Here is a 25913-nt window from a genome sequence, read left to right as displayed (position 1 = left end):
TTTACAAGACAATAAGACCATAAGGCATAGAAGCAGAATTGGGCCATCTGGCTTATTGAGTCTGATCTTTTTTTTTAATCTACTCCTTATCCCCAGTTCCCGGCCTTCTCCCCGTAACCTTTGATGCCATGTCCAGTCAAGAACCTATCAGTCTCTGCCTTAAGTACACCCAACGACCAGACCTCCACAGCTGCATCTGACAATAAATTCCACAAATTCACCATTCTTTGGCTAAAGAAATTTCTCTGCATCTCTGTTTTGAAAGGGTGCCCCTCTATCCTGAGGCTGCACCCTCTTGTCCAAGTCTCTCCCACTATGGGAAACATCCTTTCCACGTCTACTCTGTCTAGGCCTCCAACATTCGAAAGGTTTCAATGAGATCCTCCCCTTATCCTTCTGAATTCCAGGGAGTGCAGACCTAGTCCCATTAAACGTTCTTCTTATGATAACGCTTTCATTTCTGGAATCATCCTTGTGAACCTCCTCTGGACCCTCTCCAATGCCAGCACATCTTTTTTAGGGTGAGGGGTTCAGAATTGTTCAAAATACTCAAGGTGAGGCCTCACCAGTGCCTTATAAAGCCTCAGCATCACATCCTTGCTCTTGTATTCTACACCTCTTGAAATGAATGCTAACATGGCATTTGCCTTCCTCACCACCGGCTCAATCTGCACGTTAACTTTCAGGGTGTTCTGCACAAGGACTCCCAAGTCCCTCTGCATCTCAGATTCCTGGATTTTCTCCCCATTTGGAAAATGGTCCACACATTTATTTCTACTACCAAAGTGCATGACCATGCATTTTCCAAAATTGTATTTCATAGGGTAAACAGCCATGAGTAATCAATAATTTGTGCAAATGTCAAGTAAATGTGAACATATGAATATAGTTAATAATTATCAACAGAACAATAGAGCAGGAAAGACCATTGAACGGATGTTGTGCAGGAATGGTTAGAGTTTTGTTGAGAAGCTGGATGGCTACAGAAAAGAAGCTTTGGAAATGTTTGCAGTGGTGACTTGTAGAGCCTACCCGGTGGCAATTTTGTGAATGGGTGACTGCTAAAGTGGGTGAAGTCAGTAGTAATTTTTCCGGCTGTTTTCTTTGCTCGGGTGATGAACAGGTCTTTTAGTGTCAGTAGCTGACAGCCAGTGATCTTCTCCGCTGAGTGGACCAACCTGGACTTGAACGGGGAGGAGGTGGCTGGAAACCCAAGGATGATAGAGATTTTTTTTAAAGATTAGATTAGATTCAACTTTATTGCAATTGTGCCAAGTACAGATACAAAGTCAATGAAATGCAGTTAGCATCTAACCAGAAATGCAAAGAATAGTGTTATTTACAAAATAACTATGAATAAAACTATGCTACAGCACACAAATATAAAAGTACTGAGACAGTACAATTTGGGTGCAATACTGCTTAGTGCTGTGATTTGAGGTTCTGCAGGATCACAGCCTCAGGGAAGAAGCTCTTCCTGTGCCTGCTGGTGCGGGAGTGGAGGTTCCTGTCGGGCCTACCGGATGGGAGGAGAGTAAAAAGTACATGGTTAGGGTGAGATGCATCCTTGATAATGCTTTTCACACTGCCCAGGCAGCGTTTCTGGTAGATGTTCTCAATGGTGGGCAACTGGGTGCCGATAATCCGCTGGGCAGTTTTCACCACATGCCGGAGTGCTTTGCGGTCTGATATGGGACAATTGCCATACCACACTGAGATGCAGTTGGTAAGTATGCTCTCAGTAGTACAGCGATAAAAGTCCGTCAGTATCCTGGGACAGAGGTGAGCTTTCTTGATGCTCCACAGGAAGTAAAGGCGCTGCTGCACCCTTTTGATCAGAATGGAGGAGTTCAGGGACCAGGTGAGATCCTCGGAAATGTGGACACCAAGGAATGCTCTGTTGATGTAGATGGGGACGTGAGTGTGGCTCCTACATGCCTGAAGTCCACAATGATCTCCTTGGTCTTCTGGGTCTTCTGACCTCGTCCCTGTAGGCCATCTCGTTATCCCCTCTGCTCAGGCCAACCACTGTGGTGTCATCTGCAAACTTGATTATGGAATTAAAACCATGTACAGGAACACAGTCATAGGTGAAAAGGGAGTACAGAAGAGGGCTCAGCACATAACCTTGAGGCATGTCGGTGTTCAGGGTGAGAATGGAGGAGGAGAGATTATCTAAATTAACAGATTGGGATCTGTTGGTCAGAAAGTCCAAGGTCCAATTGCAGAGGGATGAGCTGATACCAAGCTGGCGAAGTTTGGCGATCAGCTTGTTGGGGATCACAGTATTGAATGCCGAACTAAAGTCAATGAACAGCATTCTGATGTAAGAGTTGGGGCTGTCCAGGTGGTTCAAGGCAGAGTGAAGTGCCGTGGAGATAGCATCCTTTGTTGACCTGTTGGTGCGATAGGCAAAGCGATGGGGGTCCAGGGTAGTGGGTAGACAGGATTTCAGAATGTTATAGATGTATTGTCACAATATTCTCAATAATGACTGAGTAAAAATTCATCAGGATACACCCTAAGATGTTAAGTTTCTTGTGCTGGCGTAGGAAGAACAATTTCTGCTGGGCTTTCCTAGAGATGAGTGTAACGTGCTTGACCCTCTTCAATATATTTGTAACGGTAGTTGCCAGCAATGTGAATGACTTAACCGCAGACACAGCCTGGCCGTTAATTTCCAGGGGGAAGGGGTAATCAACAGAAGTTGATCCTTATTTCTACTGTCTTTATAGTGTTAAATTCCAAGTTGTTACAAGCACACCGTGCTGCAAGGTGGTCCAGCTCTTTTTGGTAGCAAGTCACATCATTATTATTAGATTACAGTCGTGTCATCAGCAAACTTTAGGATTTTAATGGATTTGTCTGTGGAGGTACTGCACAGTCATTTCTATAAAGTGAGAACAGGAGGGGTAAAAGAACACAACCATGGGGAGTGCCTTTACTTGCAGCCATTGAATTGGATCCCAGCATTACATACTCCTCCCTTCCCATCAGGAAGTTCATAAAGAGATACCCAAGTTGCAAACAGTGTGGTACATTTTCAGGCAGATACTGCCGAGAGAGCTGGAAAGGGTGGTTGAAGAATAGCATTTGCAATGCATGTGCTGACGGAAGTTTTTTTGCTTATTGGATATTCTACATACAGCTTAACAATCTAGAGTTAAAGCATCAACATATTGAAAACTGATACCATGTCAGTGTTGTAGAGCTACAGCATGGAAACAGACCCAACAGCCCAATGAAACTGTGCAAGCCATCGACCGCCCTTGTTAACCTAACACATTATTCCCATTCTTTTTGTCTTCCCACATTCTCATATTAATAAGGGTCAGCATGCAGATGTAGAATGGGAACAGGACCAACAACAGACTCTGGTAGGAGTTAGGCATGGGAGCCTTGTCAGATTTCCTTTAACCCTTGGCTGTGACCCATATTGTAGCATTTTCCAGCTGAGATCATCTGGCTCAAAACAGACCAGGGATTTGATCTTGAACCTCACTCAAACACACTTTAGAAAGCAAAGAATACTCACTGTGCCATTGGCATCCTGGAGTTATTTTCAGTGCGTTAATCCAGTGGAGAAAGGTTTGTTTGATTCATAAGGACATGAATATGAGTTGAAACATATCTAAAACTATAGTGGGCATAGTCTTTTCCAAGATGCACTTTCAATTTGTTAGACAGTGCCCCTTAAAGGACAGCTGTATGATTACACCAAATATTAATTGGGCAGTCAGAGCCTTGGAACAATTGGAGTCATTTTCACTACATGTCATCGTGGAAAATGAGTGTTGTTTGTTTAGACCTCTGTTTCGCCCTCTGTTACACACTCATTTTCCTCTCAATGGAAGTCAATTGTAAGAAAGATCTGGTGGCAGATATGACACTACATATTCTATTCCTGCCCTCAATGTTAAAATTATCCTGAAGGTTTATACTGAATTGAATGCAATAAAGAGAAAAGCATTCAGTGCTGGAAAGCTCCTGCACTGTGTTGGTGGGAAGTTGTACATACAGTGCCTCTACTCATCTATCCCCTTTTTTCATGAAAGTATTGTGCCTCTGTGAAGTACTTCATGTGGAGGCACAATATTTTCACAGAGGTAAACATGCTGCTTGTCAGGATTATCCTGCAAATAATCTGTTATTATGTTTCTGTGATTTTATTTTTGGTTCAGGGAGTAACTTTACAGTAAGTAAAACACCATCAAATCAAAACTGCAGTACCATGGTTTTTAAGTTACTGCACTAATTATCTGGAAGTCAGGACGTGATCTGGAAATGGACTGATGTCAGGCACTAACAAATCTACAGCGGTGCTAGAAAGTTTGCGAACCCTGTAGAATTTTCTCTATTTCTGCATAAATATGACCTAAATTGGGATCAGATCTTCACTGAAGTCCTAAAACTAGATAAAGAGAACCCAATTAAATAAATAACATAAAAACATTATACTTGGTCTTTTATTTATTGTGAAAAATAATCCAATATTACATGCATTTGTTGGAAAAAGTATATGAACCTTTGCTTTCAGTAACTGGTGTGACCCCCCCCCCCCCCCCCAACCCCGTACAGCAATAACTTCAACCAAACATTTCCGGTAACTGTTGATCAGTTCTGCATGTTCACTTGGAAGAATTTTAGGCCATCACTCCTTACAAAACCGCTTCAACTCTGGTATGTTTGTAGGCTTCCTTGCATAAACTGCTTGCTTCAGGTCCTTTCACAAAAGTTCTATAGAACAAAGGTCAGGATTTTGACTTGGCCATTACAAAACACAAATTTTCTTCTTTTTAAACCAGATTTACTCTTGTCTTTCAGATCATTGTCATGTTGCATCAAATAACTTTTATTAAGCTTCAGGTGACGGACTGCTACCCTGACATTCTCCTGTAAAATGTCTTGATACAATGTTGAATTCATTGTTCCCTCAACAACTGCAAGCTGTCCAGGCCCTAAGGCAGCAAAGCAGGAACAAACCATGATGCTCCTTCCACCATGCTTCACAGTTGTAAAGAGGTTTTGGTGTTGATGTGCAGTGCCCTTTTTACTCCAAACATAGCAATGTGTATTTCTGTAAAAGAGGTTCACCTTTTGTCTCATCTTCTGCAGAACGTTGTCCCAGAAGCATTGTAGAACATCCAGGTGATCTTTTGCAAACTTGAGACATGCAGCAACATTTTATTTTTGGAGAAAAGTGGTTTCCTCGGTGGTGTCCATCCACGAACACCATTCTTGTTCAGTGTTTTCCTTATAGTGGACACGTGAACTGAGATTTTAGCAAGTTCTAGAGATTTCCGCAGGTCTTTTTCTGTTACTCTTGGATTCTTTTTCATTTCCTTCAGCATTGCACGCTGTGCTCTTGCAGGATGCCCACTCTTAGGAAGAGTAGCAACAGTACTGAATTTCCTCGATTTGTAGGCAACTCCTCTTACTGTGGAATGATGAACATTCGGGTCTGTTTTTGTAGCCTTTTCCAGTTTCATGCATCTCTACAATATATACAAGTCTTTTCCAGCTGCTTTAATGGATGAACTGTGGCACTTTCTTAGCATTTTCTCTTCCCATTTTCTCCCTACCTCTCTTAAATTTCCTAATTTTTCGATTAATCCAAGTGAGTGAGTCACGGCCAACAATTAGTTTCTCATATCTGTCTCTTACATGGCAGGGACAGTAAATTTCCCAATTAGTTTTCATCAGTGGAGATCCATATGACTACTTTTGGGTTGAAAAGTATCAATTCATAGCTATGATAATATATGCAACAATTATAAGGTATCAATAAAGAGACATTTCACTGAATTGGTGGTGAAAACTCCTGAAACTGATTCAGCTACTGAATAGGTTTCCAATAGTTATTGCTGCTATTTGAAGCCATGTATCTCGTGATGGTTTTGTAATGGGTTCAAAAAGCAAATTGTGTATCTCCAATTTACTTAGCAGACAAAAACTGAACTGGTTAATTACTGGCTGTTACCTACTTGATTTCAGTGAAGAGATCAAATCTATTCATGTGAAATTTGGATTTGTAGAATATGTGCACAAAATATTGGTCTGACCTGATGCTTGGTTAAAAATCAACACAAAATGATAACACATTAACTTCACTGATACTACACAATCGGAGTTGGAAACCGGAGCCTCTCAGATTTGCTCTGCCATTTAGAACATAGGACATTACAGCACAGTACAGACCTCTTAGCCCACTACGTTGTGCTGACCTTTAAACCTACTATAAGATCAATCTAACTCTTCCCTCCCTAATAGTCCTCCATTTTTCCTTCATCCATATGCCTGTCTAAGAATCTGAAATGTCCCTGGTATTTCAAAGTTCAAAGTAAATGTATTATCAAAGTTTGTATATGTCACCATATACTACCATGAGGTTCATTTTCTTGCAGGTATTCACAGTAGAACAGAGAAATACAATAGAATCAATGAGAAACTATACACAAGCAAAGACTGTCAAGCGAGTAATGTGCAAAAGAAGACAATCTGTGTAAATACAAAGAAATAACAAATAACACGAACAATAAATAAATCAATACATAATACTAAGAACCTGATTTGTAAAGTCCTTGAAAGTGAGTCCATAGTTGAGTTCAGTGATCAGCTCAGTGTTGAGGTGAGTAACGCTATCCATGCTGGTTCAGGAGCCTAATGGCTGAAGGGTAATAACTATTCCTGAATCTGCTGGTGTAGGATGTAAGGCTTCTGTACCCCGTCCTGATGGCAGCAGCGAAAGCAGAATGTGGCCTGGTTGGAGGGTGGTCCTTGATGATGGATGCTGCTTTCTTGTGGCAGCATTCCTTATAGAAGATGTGCTCAAGTGTATGTGCGGGGAGGGGGGTTTTTCCTGTGTAGGCTTTTCTGTTGTTCTTCTATTGTTGTACCGTGGAGAGCATTCTGACAGGCTATCTGGTATGGAGGGGTTACTGCACAGGACTGAAAGTAGCTGCAGAAGGTTATAAATCTAGTCAGCTCCATCTTGGGCACGAGCCTACAAAGTACCCAGGACATCTTTAGGGAGCGGTGTATCAGAAAGGCAGCGTCCATTATAAAGGACCTCCAGCACCCAGGATGTGCCCTTTTCTTACTGTTACCATCAGATAGGAGGTACAGAAGCCTGAAGGCACACACTCAGTGATTCAGGAACAGTTTCTTCCCGTCTGCCATCCGATTCCAAAATGGACATTGAACACAAGGACACTACTTCACCTTTTTTAATATGCAGTATTTCTGTTTTTGCACGTTTTTAAAAAAAATCTATTCAATGTATGTATACCATAATTGATTTACTTGTTTGTTTATTATTATTTTTTCTCTCTCTGCTAGATTATGTATTGCATTGAACTGCTGCTGCTAATTTGATGAATATCACGTCACAAGCCGGTGATAATAAACCTGATTCTGATTCTGAAGGTTCTTGGGCACTGGTGTTTCTATACCAGGCCATGATGCAACCACTCAGATAGTCTCTATAGGATTTGCACAAACTTCTAAGAAAGTAGAGGCATTGCTGTACCTTCTTTGAAATGGCACCTAAGTGCTGGCCCCTGGACAGCTCCTCTAAAATGATACACCAAGGAATTTAAAATTACTGACCCTCTCCAACTTTGATCCCCCGGTGAGGACTGTCTCATGGACTCCTGATTCCTTCCTCCTGTAGGCACTAATCAGCTCTTTGGTTTTGCTGACATTGGGTGAGAGGTTTTAGTTGTGGCATCATTCAACTAGATTTTCAATCTCCCTCCTAAACTTCCATTTGCACCAGCTTTGATTCACCCAATAGCAGTGGTGACGAATCCACATTCATCTTTGACTATCCTTTCATTGGGACTAACTTGCCCATGCTTTTCTCAATCTACTCAATGTCATCCTGACTCTGCAGATCCTCAGAATGTTTGCAACGTTTCCAAAGTTTACAATTATTTTGTTTCAATACCATTGATTTAAGTAATTACTTACAGATCCACAAGCTGTGAAAATTCTGGTCCACATGTATAGATGTGTTAGATGGAAGATTACATAGGAGCAAATAAAATTTAGATTATTAAATGCCAACGCTTCTTCAGAGCAACAGAGATTGTGGGTTTGGTGGATGGGTAATTTTCAATTCTGTCTGTGCAGATGGTGGAGAAATATACACAAACTAATATTTAGTTAACAAAGCAGAATTTTAGTCTAAGGAAATCATGGATATAATATGCCACCTTAAGATTTGCCTGTTTCTGCTGTGTTTTATTTGTTTATTTTTATATCACTGGATGTCAAATTATCAGACATGGTCAATTAGAATTAATTGATTGATTTCTGAATGTGGTGGAATTTTTGATAAGCAAGAATTGCCTGCCTTGGGGCTTTACTTTCTAGGGAATTGTGGTGGTGAAAGGACCTATTTCCATTCCATGACTCTTTGTTGGAACAGACTGAGACAGAGTATGAAAATGTAAAGCCCACATTGTCTGGTTATAAGATTTTCAGTGCTATATAAAGTTTGGATGTAGAAGAAATATTTCTGTTGTATACATCAGTTGATGAATAGGGACACAGTATAATGTTGGAAATAAAGCCTTATATTGATGGTCTTCAATCATTCCAAAATACTTCATACCAATGAAGCACATTTCAAGTGTGGTTTTGTTATTAAGGATGAAGATAGAAAGTAAATTTTTTACAACATTTTAAAATAATTTGATGACACAACTATGAAACTAATTATGGGTTATGGGGTGGAATGGAAATAAAAAGTAGGGTCTGTGATTCTGCTTCATAACTCCAGCATCCTCAGTTTGATCCTTAGATGCTATTTGTGTGGCATCTGTATATTCTCTCCGATCGTGTGGGTTTCCACTGAATGCACTGTTTTCCACCCACATCCCGAAAAGGTGTTGGTGAAAGGTAAAAGCAGCAAAAAGAATTTTTCCTCCTTCAAAGAAAGGGGCTTCCCTTTCTCCACTATCAAGGCTGACTTCACCTGCCCTTACTCCATCCTCCCACTGCCACACCAGGGATTGGGGTTCTCTTGTCCTCACCTACCACCCACTAGCCTCCTCATCCAACACGTAATTCTCCATAACTTCCGCCATCTCCAATGGGATCCCACCATCAAGCACATCTTTCCCTCCTGCCCCCTTTCCACTTTCCACAGGGAGCAATGCCTTCACAACTCGTTCTTCCCCACTGATCTCCATCCTGGTACTTACTCTTACAAGTGCAGCAAGTACCACACCTTGCCCATACTTCTCCCTCACCATCACTTAGGGCCCCAAACCATGAGGCAACACTTCACCTGCATGTCTGTTGGGTTCATCTACTACATCCTGTGCTCCCGATGTGGCCTCCTGTATATTGGTGAGACCCGATGTAGATTGGGAGATCGTTTCATTGAGAACCTTCACTCCTTCTGCCACAAAAAGTGGGATTTCCTGGTGGCCACCCAATTCAATTCTACTTCCCATTCCCATTCTGACATGTCAGTCCATGATCTCCTTTACTACCACAGGGAGGCCGCACTCAAATTAGAGGAGCAACACCTTGTTTTCCGTCTGGGTGTCATGATAACATGAAAATTGATTTCTCAAACTTACTGTAGTTGTCCTCTTCCCTCCCCCCCCCCCCCCCCTTCACCATCACATCCCTCTGGTACTTGTCCCCCTTCCCATTCTTCCATAGACTTCTGACCTCCCATATCAGATTCCCCCTTATCCAGCCCTTTATCCCTTTTACCAATCAACTTACTAGCTCTTTACCTCACGTTATCACCTGCCACATCTTTTTCTGACTTCTCCCCTTCCGTTCCAGTCCTGATGAAGAGCCTTGACAATGCAATGTCGACTGTACTCTTTTCCATAGATGTTGCTTGGCCTGCTGATTTCCACCAGCGTTTTGTGTGTGTTGCTTTGGATTTCTAGCATCTGCAGATTTTCTCATGTTTGCCAAGAAAATTTTTGTGTGTGGAACAATAAGTATCACGGGGAGCAAGGAAATGTGAAAGGTATGGTGGTTCTAGTCCTGATAGGCCAAACAGCTTCATCCTTTTTCATTAGTAAATCGAAAAGATTCATAACTTTTTAATTTGGCATAATTTGGGCCACAAGGTAATGCAGCTACTGGGCCACTCCTTCATAGTGCCAGGCACCTGGATTTAATCCTGAGCTATGTGACTGTGTCAAGTTTGCACATCCTCCCTGTGTCTTTGCGAATTTCCTCAGAATGCTTCCGTTTCCCCTCGCATCTCAAAAATATGAGGATTGATTGTTTTACGTGCCATTGTATGTTATTGTTAGTGCATAGGTGCGTGGTAAGATCTTGGGAGTATTGATGAGAGTATCAGGAAAAAGAAAGAATAATGAAGTACAGTATTAGTACGAATGGGTTAATTTAATGGACCAAAGAGCCTGTTTCCATCCTGTATCTGATCCTATATTTGCCCATGACCTGGCAGACATTTGTAGCACTTTCGGAGAATACTCAATTATTGTGAAAAGACATGCAAGATTATTATTTTGACAATTATAGTAAAGAAACAGTGCTTGGTTTGGAAGAATGTGTTTGTTGCTTTGTCCTGCTCAAAGTGCTTGGGTCTCAACTTTTAGGAGTTGATTCTCTTAAACCTATGAGAATCCTCTTAAAAAATGTCAAATTTTATAAACTTATGTTTTAATTAAATGTATATTTGAGGTTCACATCAATATTATAAGAATTAAAAATACCCACCAGTTACTCTCATTCCATAACATGTGTTTGCCTTTGCAGTCAGTCATGATAAACTCCAAAACTTTTTAAAGCAAAGCTCAATTTCCGAGTTTGTCCTGGCTGATGAATTGGTTGGTTTATTGACCTGTCAATCAGAATTCGTCCAGCCTATCTGCAGCAACACTGAAGGGGGAGCTCAGGCTCGATTCCACAGCTGGTTTATTGCTTTGAAAAATCTTTGGTTTTATCCAAAACCTAATCCTTTTGAGATATTATATCCGAAGTGTTTGCTATTCTTTAAAAATAATATAGCAGAGTTCTAGCGGGGAGGGGGGGGGGTCGGTTAGGTCTCCCACGTGATAGGTGCCGACCAATGAGCAAGGAAGTGATGCGGGCTCGTGTCGGTTCCCGCCAAATACGAGCGGGCTGAGGGGGGAGGGTGAGGGCCAGTGAGCGGGAGCAGCTGGAGGTGGAGGGAGGCTGAGGGGAGCGAGGTAGTGCAGCACGGCCGGTCCACCAGCCACCCACAGCCGCTGTCACTGATCCCAGCGCGCAGCCGGCGGGAAGCAGCGCCGCCGCGGGTGGTGGAATGCTGCAGACCCCGAGACCCGGACACCAGCAACAGGCGGCCGCCGGAGAGGCGGCGAGAGAGGACCGAGGTGGGGGAGTGAATGAGTGAAGTGGAGGGCCCGTGTTGAGGCTCGCAGTTGGTAGCAAGGCCCCGGCCGAGCTGCTGGGTGGGGGGATACGGCCCGGTACTGACAAGGCTGCTGGATACCCCTCTGACAAGCCCGGGGGCTGGGTGCCGGCTCTGAGCAAGAGTAGTATGCAGTGACGTTCTTTAATCCACTGCAGTCATATAAAGAAACTAAACATTTTAAGGCGCTGACAGGAAGTTCACCTTGGCCCCAATCACTTCCACTCAGCTGCTGAGCCGTAGAAAGGCGGGAGAGCCAAAAGGTTGGATCAAGTGGCGCCCTATCCATAATCTAGCTGGAGCGATCACTCGTTTAGTAGCATTGACTTTATTTTTTTTTTTGGGGGGGGGGGTTCTTATCAGCTGCGTTTGAACAGCTAGTTAATTTCTTTCTGGCTAAGGATGCTGAGACTTCTGAGTACCATTGGACTGCGATTTTGAATTAGTATTGTTGACGTTTGTGAGAGTTTTGTAAACAACCGTTTCTTCTCTATTCGGATTTTCCATCGTTCTCAATGTTTATACGGAGTATTTTTTTGTTTCTTTGATTAGGTACTTCCATGGGACCGGTGCTGAAACTTTTCTGTAAAATCACGTGGAAATCTGATGCATTAAGCATAAAATTTCAAGTTTTATATACATAGTTGTTTCATGCAGTATGATTATGCTAGATCTGTATTGTGTTACCTGTTGTCTTTGGTTTCCTACGTGCAGCGTTTCATCGCTGGAAATTTTTAACCCCCAGTGGATATTTTTGTAGTGAGATCACACATGTTGCCGATTAATAGATTCCATTACTTTTCAGCTTGGATGTCGAGTTCTGACACTTTGAATCAGTATTGACTTTAAATGAATTTTAATTACACTGTAGTAGTTCAATTTCCATTGGGCATTTTTAAAATTGGAAATACACAACTGCCCTGCTAAAACAAAATCGATCTACTTAATTACAGAGTGACATTCTGTAAGTCATTTTGTGATCCACTTTTTGAGTATCATTTTCATCCTAATTATATTTGCCTGCTCAAAATTGTCTGCATGGAGACACTTTTTCACCCCTTACCTTTCTTATTACATATAACCGTATAGTGTTTTACTTAAAACATTGTGATTGTGGTTTGGAATATATTGTGTTGGAAAAAAGGATAAAAATATTCTGCATTGCAACAGTTTTTTGAAAAGATTTTGCTAGGGTTTTAACACATGAATTGGAATTCATTATTCCCCAAAAAGATCATAAATAAGACATGGGTGAATATTAATATAGTGGTATGTTTTCAATTTTTTTATTTATAAAATTGAAAAGTAAATGCAGAAGGTTGCTGTTTGACTTTCCCTGGAACATAGTGTGGGACCTGGCAAAGTAGCCTTAATAAAAGGGTTTTAATAGAACTCGAAGGAGAGTGGCCTAATTGATTTAATGTCTCAGTGGTAAGAAGCAAGGGGTAATGCTTGACAGTCAAGCTTTATGAGCAAATTCAGTATGCAATCTTTTAATAATTATTTAGGTCTAAAAATAGTAGGCATAATAATATATAACTTCTGTGTTGCCAGTGGCAAGTTGGATAGAACAATGATGAGCAGAACTTAATCAAAGCAAGTGAGGTAATAGCTTTCAAACAATGGAGCAAGGGAAATATCAGGGTATTTTAAATAGTTTTGAGGTACCAAGTGTTTTAAAGGTGTATTTCTTTATTAGTAAGGGCATAGAATTAATGTGTTTTCTTGTAAATATAGAATTGTATTCTTGGGTCCATCCAGAGTGGAGGAGTGAAATCCCATTTGTTTCATGCTGTGTCTCATAATTTGTGTAAAAGCTAGCAACTTATTCTTGCATGTGCCCGTCAGCTTTCATCGACCCTTTCTGCTATTACCCCATACCATATGACTAATTTTAGAATAGTAGTTAATCTACCATCTTTGTGATGTGGGAGGAAACCATACACCTGGTGGAAACTAGCACAGTCATGGAGAGGGTGTGCAAACTGGACCAGGAGTCAGGATCAGTCCATGTCCAGGTGCTGTAAGGTTGTGGGTTGCACTGTATATATTTCTGATCACTACATGGCAGAAAATAATTTATTGCTGGGAAGAAAGATTTGGCTAGGAACTGGAAAATTGCAGCTCTGAGGGAAGGTAGTCCAGATGGAGCTTTTCTTCCCGATGAGCAGGTGAGAATTGAGAGGCCAGGTAGACAGGAGGGGTGTGTTTCCATTAGCAAAAGGATATTTTTTAAACCAGGAGAAAGTAAATTTAGTCAATGGATTAAAGTGGAATGGGGGGGGGGGGGAGATTCTTTCACCCTATGAGTTGTAAGGGTCTAGGACTTGCAGCGAGAAAACCTGATGGAGGCAGAAATCTTTGTTTAAACAGTGCTTTGATGTGTACTCTAAGCAACATATAAATGTATAGTGTGAATAAGGATGATCCCTGAAGAATCTCCTCCTGCAGGCTACTTAGTAGATGAGATTAGGTTGGTTAGTTTGTTTAATCTGTGTATGCATATTGATTCTGATATTCTGCATTTTAATATAAGCATCAAGGAAGTGAAACTACTTGTTTCCCCCCCCCCCCCCCCCCAAGTTTTCTGAAGATTAATGCCTCAGACCTTTTTGGAGGATTTTGACCTAAAGCTACTTTGTTACTGTTGAAATTATGAACACTGATCTTTATGTCTCATCTTCAGCTTGTTGCTTAGGCTTGTCCTTCAATGGTCAGCTGAGATTTAAACTTCTCAGTGCGATTCTGCCTTTTGTATTTGGTGGTAGCTCTGGTGTATTGGTGCAGGGCATGCTGTGCCATTGTTCACTAAGGAGGAGCAATTCATAGATCAGAACTATTGCTTGGTAACAGAATATTTCCTTTTTCCTACACCCATCTCCACCTTCTGGCACTTTTTCAATATTTTTATTGATTTCTTACAAAAAAAAGAATACAGGAGGATGTATATCATATATCAATTACAATATATGTGAATCACAGTCATTACCCCATATTCATGTAAATTAAATTGAATCGTAATATTGAAAAGTAATAATTCTATTATACAAAAAAATCTAAACCCACTACCAAGAAAAGCTGTTTGGTAAAGAAAAAACTGGGAAAAAAATCCTAAAATGTATTATTAGCCAACATCTGTACTTGATAACAAATCAAAGATTTTGAAAATAATTCAAAAAGGGTCCCCACAATGTTAGAAAGTCTTGTCTTGATTCAGAAATTGCACAACAAATCTTCTCTAAGCATGACATAACATCGCGTAGCCATTGAGCATGGGTAGGCGGAGCAACATCCTTCCACCTTAGCAACAATGCCCTCCTAGCTGTAAGAGAAATAAAAGCCAAAATATGCAAATCAGTTGTCTCCAAGATAATAAATTTTCCTCCAACAATACTGAATAAGGCAGTCAAAGGGTTTGGTTTAAAATTTACTTTGAAAAGTACAGAAAAAGTTTGAAATACTTACAATATTTTGGCACTTTTCAATTCAGCACTTCTTATTTGAAATTATTGTAGACAATGGTATTTGTCATTTAACTTTTTCACAGGCTATCCCTTGGGTTCTAAGTATAGCAGTTGTAATTAAGAATTAAAATCAATCCACCATTGTCCTAATTATTTGAAATATTTGATTAAACTACCAAAAATTTAACAAGTTTATAATATCATTAGAAGAGTATCTCAAGGTGCCTTAAGTAGATCAATTCATTCTTAAATTATTGTACTGCTGAAGCATTGTATACTAGTTTGAAGCCGAAAGGCCTTGCAAGAGCAAGATCAGATAAATCAGTTTTGCTGCCTTGTCCTGGACTTGTAACAGATCGCCTTTTGAAATTATTCAGGGTTAATCATATGTATCCTTATTTAGAGACATTTAACATGCTCTAAGGGCCATATATTTAGTTTCCATCTCTAAGCAAATATTTCTAAAGTAAAAAAAACTTGAATTTGGAGGTGTTGCATGCATTTAAACAAAATTCTAGATAACTGGTGATATAATTGAATTGTGTTCTTAAGAGGATATTTGATGTTCAAAAATTTTGTTTTGAGTAATTTTTGTTTTCCTTTGCAGTAATGGAAGAGTGTAAGTTGAAAGCAGCTACTCCAGCAAAGAAATTAGTCCAAGGTAATTTGACTGTTGTATTACTTTGCTTTTTCTGATGTTATAGTACGTTAAGATGGGCTCTTTCCAGAATTTTGAGTGACTTTGCAGCCCCTTAAAGACTGGTCTCCCCTGATTAAACAATGTTTTTTCACCCATTTGTATACTTGAATAGAACATAGAACAGTACATCACAGTACAGGTCCGTTTGCCCAGGCATTGTCCTGACCCTTTAACCTACTCCAAGATCAATCTTAACCCTTCCCTCCCACATAGCCCTCCAAGATTCATCATCGGCTACACTGGACAATATCTTTAATCCCTTCATTGTCATCAGAGGGTTAGCCACAGTGAAGAAAGAAAGTAGGTAATGGAAATGCCATACCCAGAATTTCTTACTAAACTAGCTTTACCTTCATTGACACTGCTTATACTTATGCTGCCTCAGAAAAGCAGTCAACATAATCAAAGACTCCTCCCACCCTGGATATCTCCAACCACCCCCCACCCCCCTTCCATCAGTCAGAAGATATGAAAGTCTGAAATCGGTTAACAGTTTAATGAAATTTCTTGTGCCAGTGATGTACTGTTTGGAAGTAAATCTTTACTCCTTTCCTTCGACATGCTTCCCCCAATGTTATTACTGCATCATCGATACGTTGTCTGAAAACTTCTGTCCTTGGTTACATGTTGCTGATTTTGATGATATTGCTTGTTATCTCTGCAAAAAGCATGATTTAAATGGCATGAGTACAAAATGAACTTTTATGTTCCGATGCTTGAAACCTTATTTTTGTTCTTGGTGGAGCAAAGCTGAGAGTTTTAATTGGCTTCTGTTGCCCTGAGACAGAAAGAAGACAAGTCATCCTACATGTCTATGTGCTCAGTAACCCCTGAAAGGACATGTTTGTGAATGCACATCGACTAAATAGCAAAATAACTTCTGCATTAAGTTTGCTTATCAAATCTGTGCTAGCTCATTTCTTACAGGGTTGGGAGCCATGCATTGGGTATGTGAAGCTGCTCAGCTGTTTGTCTTAATGTCATAAAATCATATTTTTATGCTACAAAAGGAAATTCTTTGTCTTATGGTCTCCTTGTTGGTCCAAAAGAGCTGCACAACCAAATGCTTTCCCCTTTTTTGAACATTTGCTCTTTTTGGACTTTTACATTTTTAATTAGCCTGTCACGTGACAGTTACAAATCTTTTTGAACATAGAATACAAACACAGTTGATAGTCCTTCTAGCCCAACAAGCTGCACTGCCCAGCAACCTTATTTAACTGGGACAGTTAACCTACTAACTGATATGTCTTTGGACTGGGAGGAAACCGGAACACTCTGAGGATACCCACGGGGAGGGCATACAAACCCCTTACAGATGATGTTAGAATTGAACTCCAAACTTCAGAATTCCCCAAGCAGTAATAGTATTATGTTAACCGCTGCACTACAGTGGCGTCTGATTGGCGCAATTTACCCACTTTTGAAGATAAATGACATGACCTGTGGTCCTTCAGTTTATTTTTCCCTTTAGTTGCACATTAGCACTCACTAGCATTTCTGGAGTTGGGAGGGTTGATATTTCAGTCAGAGATTCTACTCCTCCCTAGCACCTCCATTTCCCCCCAATCCATACTCTTGTCTAGGATGTATTTTCAAGCCTGAAAATGTCCACCTCCAAGATTTTAATCCTATTACTCACTTCTACTGTGTTTAAGCTTTCCTGAGGGCTATTTCTGACTTGTCTTGCTCATCAGTGTGGCATTCAATAATAGGTGATTAAAAACCTTTTGGAAAATTTGTATAACTGATCCATGATGACATACCTTTATAATGATGACCAACTCCATAAATCTGCATTTGCACTCCTGGAATGGAATGCTGTGCTGTCTCTTTGGAATTAAGATGGATTTTTCCCATATGTACATACCTCTTAATATTGCAAAAAAAAAACTAGCTTATAATGGTTTTGTGGACAATTTTTATTGAAACAATTTTTAGGTTAACTAATAAACCAATTGGGTTTCCCAAACATGACCAACTTGGTCAACCCTCATATGAGAGTAACTAACTTCTCAATAGAAAGGAAAATCAGATGCGAAAAAGAAGCTGGAATTGTTATTTGTAATGTTAGAAGTTTGTCTTTGTTTCTTAATCTTAATGGTAGTGACTTTATGTTACAGCACGATTACCTTTCAAACGTCTCAATCCTGTACCAAAGCCAGAAAATGAAGAGATTGATGATGCCAAGCGGACAAAAATATCTCCCAATTCACCTGTGCAACTAAGTTCAGAAAAACTGATTGCCTCTGTAGAGGATGTTGAGAATGACTGCAAAATAAACTTGGATGGCCAGACTGTAAACTCGCCAACGTTGGATGGTGATGTGCTTCCCTCCAAACTTGTTAATGGGAAGGGACCCCTTGATGGTTTCTTGAATATCATTCAGAAGAGTAAGCCTACATCCAAGATGTATAGCAGCGAACTCCATTCCACAATTGACTTGACATGCGATTCTAGCAATGAAGTGTTGGACAGTGCAGATACCACAAGTATAAAAGTAGTGGCTTCTAAATGTCTATGTAAAAAAACAAACATTGATTGTGAAAAAGCATGTAACTGCATGAAACCCGGTTTAACAAAAGGAGTAAATTCTTCCGAATCTACGAATTCTGAAAAATCAACGCCTGGGCAGACTAACAGTGAAGCAAAGGCCAATGAAGGGAAAAAAATTGACACTGACAGCTTACTTGGAAGACGAGTTCCCGTAGTAGTATTACAAGATATAATGGCTAATAATTCACGTTGGACTGGGAACCTGGCAAAGGGGGTCGTTCAAGCTGAAGGAACAGAGTCTTTTGCTAATGAAAGTAACAATTCGCCCATCAGCTCCTTATCAACTTCGTATTCATCTGTTGAGGATTCACCAGAAGTAAGAACTCCCAAGGATAAGGGGAGTCCAGACTCTACATTAACACCTTCAGGCTGCAAGGTTGATAAAAATATTTCTGCACATTTTGAAATGTCAGATATGGAGAAAAATTAAAACAACTATGTTTTTAGTATGATTAATGAGAAATCAATTAAGTGGATGTAATCTAAAATGTTAGTGTGTTTGGAAAAATTACTTGGGATGTAGGTGAGGAAGAAGATCTGGTAGTAACTAGTGAACTGCCTAAGATTTTCAATTGTCTTTCAGGTGTCTCTTGAAAACTATTTTTCCTTGCAGTATGCCTGCAGGTGGAGTCATTTGTTGAGATGTGGCTTCCACTTAATCAGAAAGATTCTGCGTTATGTTGGGACTCTTCAAGTGAAGGTGTCAGGTTCTACCACAATTACTTTTTGACAGTTGGTGTGGCTGTGGCCCCATTTTGAAATGAATATCTGTGAATGACTTGGGCCTTGAAAAATACTGAAGTCACACTATTACTCTAGAAATTGCTACTAAAATAATTCTTATAACTTGTTTATTTGATTATTTAAATCAAATGTGAAGGGAAGTGGACAGCTGCTTCAGATGAATTTCAGTGGGCGTACTGGACTTGTACTAGGCTTAGCAGGTAGGTTTCAAAGTTCAGGTACTAGGAAATCTGAGGAAGTCTCTTCTGCTTATTTAGGAGTCTACTAGTGGGTTGCAAGTGTCCCACTCCTACTCAGTTTATCAATACATTCAATCTTCTTGATTTTGTCAATTTTTACCCAGTTAAGTAGGTAGAAGACTAGGACTAGAATTCAGGCACTTCTGCTGAGTAGGAGTAGGACACTTGCAACCCACCATTACTGGTTGTAGACACAAAAGTCCATAAAATAACATTTTGTTAAAGCTTAATATCCATCTTGAAGTTCTGTGTAGGTTGTCTCTCAACCTCTGATGTGCTTTGTGATTATTGTAAACATTTTTTTTCCCCAAGCCTTGATGAGAAGGTTATAGTATCATATAGAGATTATAAACTTCTTGCATTCTCATGCTGACATTTCATTATTATTTCTATCCACCTTTTTATTCCTGTCATGTTATATTTATATTTTGTGTATCTTAGTTCATCCTTTAAAATACTGCTTTATTTTCAGATCTGTTCCCTTATAACGATGACTTAGAATAAGACTAGAGAGAGAGAGAGAGAACTTGATTCTGGAAATTCAGTCAGCAGAATCTAGTGGAAGCAATCATCTACTTACCCTTGATGCTTTACATAAAGACTCCTTTCTTTTCCCAGTCCTTCCACTACCCCCCTCTTAACCTTTATCAGAACATGGGGCCTGTTCCTGTGCTATACTGAGCCCACAATGTTGTGCCAAACCAATTCAATTAGTAATCAAATGGCCAACTAAACTGATCCTTATGCCTACACAATGACCATATCTTTCCATTTCACTTAAGTTCACGTGCCTATCTAAATATCTCTTAAAAATGCACAATATATCTACCTGTACCACCATCCCAGTTAGCACATTCCAGGTACCACGACACTCTTGCCCCTTACATCTCATTTGAAATTGCATCCTCTCACCTTAAATGCATTCCCTTTGGCATTAACCATTTCAACCCTGGAAAGAAAAAATGCTGTCTGTCTACTGTATGCCTCTCATAATCTTATAAATCTCTATCTCCCCTCAAACTGCAGCTCCAGAAAACAACCCAAATGTGTCCAACCTTTGGTATAGTACATGCCCTCTGATCCAGACCACATCCTGGTAAACCTCTTCTGTACCCTGTCCAAAGCCTGGACATCCTTCCAATAATAGGGCAACAATGGGCCATTGTTTACTTGTTAAAATCAAAAAGATTGTAACTTGTTTCTTTAAACACAAACTAGCCAGCCCATCCAAGGGAACCACAACTGCTGAACAATTTTAATCAGGTTAAAATAAATAGGTGTGAATGGCTGCACTTTGTCTTTCAGCTGGTACAACTGAAACATTTTGCACCATTCTTTCAGCATGATTGAGGCTGGACCTTATTCTCTTCCCAATGATTTTAGAATTTTGCGAGATTTGCAGTTCTGGTTTGCAAGCTAAACTTTGGAACAGAACTCTTAACTCTGCACAGCTCAGGAGGTACAGCCAGGCCCCAGAATTCTTCCCCCTCTTTCTTTTTTTTTAGGTTCATTATCTAAATTGCAATCAGTATCTGAAAAAAAAAATCTTTACAAAGATGTGACCCTCTCAGAAGGTGAGAGGATTCTCGAAGCTACAAGAAAACTGAGTACTGACCAACTGATCACAACGTTATAAAGGACAAGTCCCAGACTTTGCTCACCTGACCTTCTCTATTTTAGCTAACTGCTGAAACATGGTTCATGTATACAACATCTTATTCAACAACTGCTTGTGGGAGAAGAGCACTAACATTTATAAAGAAAAAGAGCATGGAAACTTAAAATCAAGGTGTTTATTAGCTAAGAGTTGCCATATGTAAGTGACTGAGCAAGTGCATAAGGAAAGGAGCAACTTAGTGGGGTCTGTATTGATATTCATATTTCCATACTGAGGGCCACATCATCTAATTACCACGTTAAACGTATTGATAATCTTACATCTAAAACTGAACCCTTTGTCTTCCATGCTTTCCCTTTATTGAATAATGCTCCTTAATAATCTTGCTGTTAAATGAAATTGGTGTTGGGTACTGAAGGCTATAGCATGCTTAGATGGAAGTTGAGATGCTATTCCTCAAAGTTGCATATAACATAATAAAAAGCTGAAACCAGAAGGCAGTACAGTGGAGAATTGGTGAAGGGCAACTGGAAGTTCAGAATAATTTGTGCACCAAACAAGTGTTCTGCTCTGTAGTGACCCAATCCATGCTTGATTTCTCCAGTGTAGAAGAAAGTACATCATGTGCACTGAAAGTAATACCAAATTGGGTGTGCAACATTGTCAGTTGTGTCCGTAGTCATTGGGAAAGAAAGCATGTGATGTGCTGCATCTCTGGGAAGGTGTTTTGAGAAGTAAAGTAGGTCCTTTCCAACTTGAAAGACGATGGGAAAAGTTAACCAAAGAAACAGATGGAATAGTTCCCTTTACATTGCTGATTGGAAGGGAATGTGGTGCTATCATATTGAAAATGGAATCAAATGCAATCTGTTGAACGTGGCAGTTGGTGGGTGCAGAAGAAGAGTACAAGGAGGATATTTACTTTTCCCCATCCAACCTGGGCAGGGAGAGGGTAAGAAATGAAGTGCAGGAAATCATGAGTTCTGTCTGAGTCTTCTACTCCTGTGTAGAGGAAATCATAATTTAAGAGAAAAGCAGTCTTGGAAACTGGAGAGTTAGATGTTGTTATCCTGATGGTCCCACGGGTGTTGAGAAAGTTGAATGGAATCCTTGCAGGAAGCTGTAAGAGAAAGTGTATGCCACTTTTCAGTCTTTCAATCTTTTTTTTAAAAAGGGTACAATGGCTTCAAAAAGGCAACATGATATGCTTGTTAGTGTAAAGCTAGAAATGAAACACTATTTTTAAATGTTATAGAAAATATGGGCCACTTTTAGGTAACTGTATAGCCTTTTACCTGCTGCTTTCTTATACATTTAAGATTTATTTTGGAAATGGATTGCGAGCAGAACTACACTAACATTTCTAAAAGTCATGTTGTATCCAACTGCTTTTATTTCTCGTGCTTAATTGTATTACCTGATTACTTTATTCTTATTTATAATTCAAATAGATGCTGAAACAGTTTGCTAAATACAATATCTCTGCTATTAGCATTACTGTTCTGTTTATTAATGAATTCTCATCTTTGAGCTAGACGTTCTTTTTCACTAAGATTTGCTCCTGCTTCCTGATGAATTATTCTAATCTGTTGCCTACTTTTTATCTTCAAGTTTCTAAATTAAGCACTCCTTTCTGAGTATAATGCAGTTGGTGGTGCCAAGATGAACAGCAGTACCCTTTTCTTAAGGCTTGTGTTATGTGGCGTAGGAAATTGAAAACCTGGCTCAATTTCAGGCATCTTTTGAAATTCAAAATAAGTGTCTAAAGAAGAAAACATTTAAATTTGACTTTTTCCTTCTGATTTATAGCAAAATGAGAAAGGATTATAATACGTGAAATGACAGTATTTCTTTATATAGAAGTAATTAACAGTTTAGTAACTTAGTGGAGTTCTATCAACTCCAACAAAATCTTAACTGAAGTGTGCTCTTCGTCCAACAGTATTGCCTCAGCCAGCTTTAAAATTCATGCATGGCTAACCTTTATACAGCTGGTCTTCATGGTAATTTAGCTGAGAGAATGAGTTTTTTGTCCTAAGTGCTTCTCTCCTTGGATCAGAGGAAGAAATGCTTTTTGATTTCCCCTCTTCTCTTCTTCCCCCCCCCCCCCAATAATTCATCAGTCGTTTGCTTTGAAAATAAGGTGTACAATATAAAGTTAATTATAAAGTTACTTTCCTCTGGTGTCTTCACTCTTAGTAGAACATCATGGAAATCACGGTCTCCCTTAACCTGGGTTTCAGCACTTAAGTTACAGAGAAAGGTTGAACAAGTTAGGTCTCTATTCATTGGAGCGTAGAAGGTTGAGGGGGGATTTGATCGAGGTATTTAAAATGTTGAGAGGGATAGATAGAGTTGACGTGAATAGGCTGTTTCCATTGAGAGTAGGGGAGATTCAAACGAGAGGACATGATTTGAGAGTTAGGGGGCAAAAGTTTAAGGGAAACACGAGGGGGTATTTCTTTACTCAGAGAGTGATAGCTGTGTGGAATGAGCTTCCTGTAGAAGTAGTAGAGGCCAGTTCAGTTGTGTCATTTAAGGTAAAATTGGATAGGTATACGGACAGGAAAGGAGTGGAGGGTTATGGGCTGAGTGCGGGTAGGTGGGACTAGGTGAGATTAAGAGTTCGGCACGGACTAGGAGGGCCGGAATGGCCTGTTTCCGTGCTGTGATTGTTATATGGTTATATGGTTAACGTGTTTCCCTGTTATTATTTTTAATTGTTTCAGTATGTCCTTTTACTTAACCAGTTGAACATCACCAAGCATTTGATCTCTGGTCTCTGTCGAACTAATTAATCTCTTTAAAGATTGAAGCAAGTAGGAAATGTGCAAATCTTGTAACATCTTTACAGGCTTTTTAAAATTCTCTCCTGGGAGATAGATATTCTTTTCTGGTAGATATGAGTATTCTTATTTTGAACTGTTTTAGAAGGAGCACTTGGTGTAATCATGATTCTTAGGACCTTAGTTAACTTTTAGAAAAGGTAACATTTGGTTAATGACCACTCCAGCTACTGGAACTAAGTGATGTGATTGGGTAAGATAAGAATTATCTATTGGATATAGATGTAAATCCAGCTGGAACTAATTGGCAATTACCAGGACAGAATTTAACATGCTAAGTTTGATTGATTTGAGTACATTTTTCTGACTCTGGGCATACTCGGTCATTGCAGTCTAGCTTCAAAAGGATACTAATTCAAACCAAAGATTAATAGTTTGAAAGTGCAAAGTTTCTCCCAGTATAAAAGTTTAAAAAATCCCACAGATATAGCTTAAAAGTAATTTAAAAATATACCTTGTGTTGTCTTAAAGCTTTTATGTGACTTGAGTATATCTGTGACATAATTAAGCTAATAATCCAAATCTTGAATCTGTTTTAAAAAGCTTTAAAATTCAGCTGTTAAAATCCTAGAAACGGTAATAATACTTAAGGGAGAAAAAAGGTTCATCAGTAAGATTTCTTGATTTTAAAGACATGTTTTGCATTTCACTAGTCCATTAGAGGCTGAAGATTGATGGCCTGTGTGGTGATAATAGCAGTTGGCATTGATTCTATATTGTGGCATATTAAAATCAAAGCATTTCACTAAAATATTCTAATACTGTTCATGCTTAAATATATAGTTTGTGGGCATGATAATGCACAACTAGATTTTTTTCAAAACACACAAGATTACCTCCAACAATTTGACTTTGAAACTGCTTTTTTCTGAAAGTGATAAAATTCACATTTTGACCCTAGGTTAAAGTTACAATTTATAACCCTTAAAAAAAAAACTCCTATGAGTTTGTAAATAGCTCAAAGAATTTGAAGTTTAACAATGAAGAGCTGAATACTCTGTCAATTAGTTTGGCTTTGCAATCTATTTGTAATCTCAGATTACTGAAAAGTGTTGACACCTTGCTACTATGCATGTTTAAAAATATGTGCATGCTACTTAAAACTGACCAATTTGTTTTAGTGTAATAATGTAGACAACTATTTTATCTCTGTGCTCTATAAAGGCTTCCTGTGATTTTTTTATTTGTTTGTTTTTTGCAGATCTCTCAGACTCCCAAGGTGCAAGGCAAAAGAGCTCTGCAGCAGCAGGTATTTTGATATATTAGCAGTTAGTATTGAGTTGTATCTCAGTTTTGCTGTTAACTTTCTGCTGTGTTTTCCTCTTTCCTGAGTACTTTGTAGTCCTGTAGTATCTGGTCTTGGGCAGTCAAACAGACGCTATTGAGTGGATTGTTGCAGATAATGGGCAGGTTTGCGTAGCTTTTTTCTTCCTGTATAAAATTATCATTTCAATTGAAGGTTCTTCAAGGTTGTCTATTTTGGAAATTTGTCAAACTGAAAGAAAATTACTTACTTGAAGAAGGCTAATGGCATCCCATTAGGGAATGGTGCAGTACGCAGTATTTGTATATTTTGCATGACACCTATGGTATTCTCATTCAGTAAAAGAAAATCTGCATTATAAATCCTCATGATTTTTGACCTTGTTTATGATGTCTGAATGTGGCATTCAAGCCATACTCAGTTACAGAGGTTGCATAACCCTGAAGACTGTCTCTGGAATAATGTTGCTTGCTTCCATTGTATTGAGAAGAACAATGTTGGCACAACAGAATTTTTAGTAGGAAAAATAGTTTGAAGCAAAACACACAGACACACACCTACCTACCGGGAGGAGCTCAGCACATCAGGCAGCATCTATAGAAATGAATGAAAATACAACACTTTTGGCCAAGAACCACCTTCAGGACTGGAAAGGAAAGGAGAAGCCACTAGAATAAAAAGGTGGAAGGAGGATAGCTAGAAAGATATTGGCAACATTTGATTAAGTAAATTAAAATTATTTTCATTTATTTGCAGCTTTTTGGTGCAATTAACAAGAAACATTAAGGTGCACTTTAAGGCTTAATCATATCTACAATAACAAGTTTCTTGCTCTACCTGCACTAGATCTGCCTTTTTGAGAAGTCATTTTTGTACCACAATGATATTAGATTACACTAATTTTGAATGGATAAAGAGAAATGAAACCGAAGGTCAAAGTGTGGGAGTTGGGTGAAATTAGTTTTTTAAAAAAAAAATTTTAAATTGTCTTCTGCATTGGCCATTTTTCTCCTGAATTGAGCACTAATTTACCTTGTAGTTGAACTTCCCTTGTGCAGTGTTCTTTACATCGTAGTTCTTGGGT

General features: G+C 39.4%; 1 protein-coding gene across 5 annotated transcripts in view; it reads left to right on the top strand.

Moving 5' to 3' along the window:
* chaf1a (chromatin assembly factor 1, subunit A (p150)) overlaps positions 1-25913 on the top strand; it is a 54552-nt gene that overhangs the window by 4068 nt on the left and 24571 nt on the right. For 4 of the 5 annotated variants that reach the window (XM_073068729.1, XM_073068727.1, XM_073068728.1 and 1 more), the window contains exons 1-4: positions 11138-11360; positions 15470-15523; positions 17686-18494; positions 24767-24814. In XM_073068729.1, coding sequence (XP_072924830.1) covers positions 11291-11360; positions 15470-15523; positions 17686-18494; positions 24767-24814 — 981 coding nt within the window. In that variant the 5' untranslated portion in view covers positions 11138-11290. Of the gene's footprint in view, positions 1-11137; positions 11361-15469; positions 15524-17685; positions 18495-24766; positions 24815-25913 lie in introns of those variants that run through there. The other variant, XM_073068730.1, reaches the window with a different exon arrangement.

This window comes from Hemitrygon akajei, chromosome 16, assembly GCF_048418815.1.
Source record: "Hemitrygon akajei chromosome 16, sHemAka1.3, whole genome shotgun sequence".
Lineage (NCBI taxonomy): Eukaryota > Metazoa > Chordata > Chondrichthyes > Myliobatiformes > Dasyatidae > Hemitrygon > Hemitrygon akajei.
Note: the sequence above shows the minus strand (reverse complement) of the source record. Positions and strands in the feature narration are given on the sequence as shown.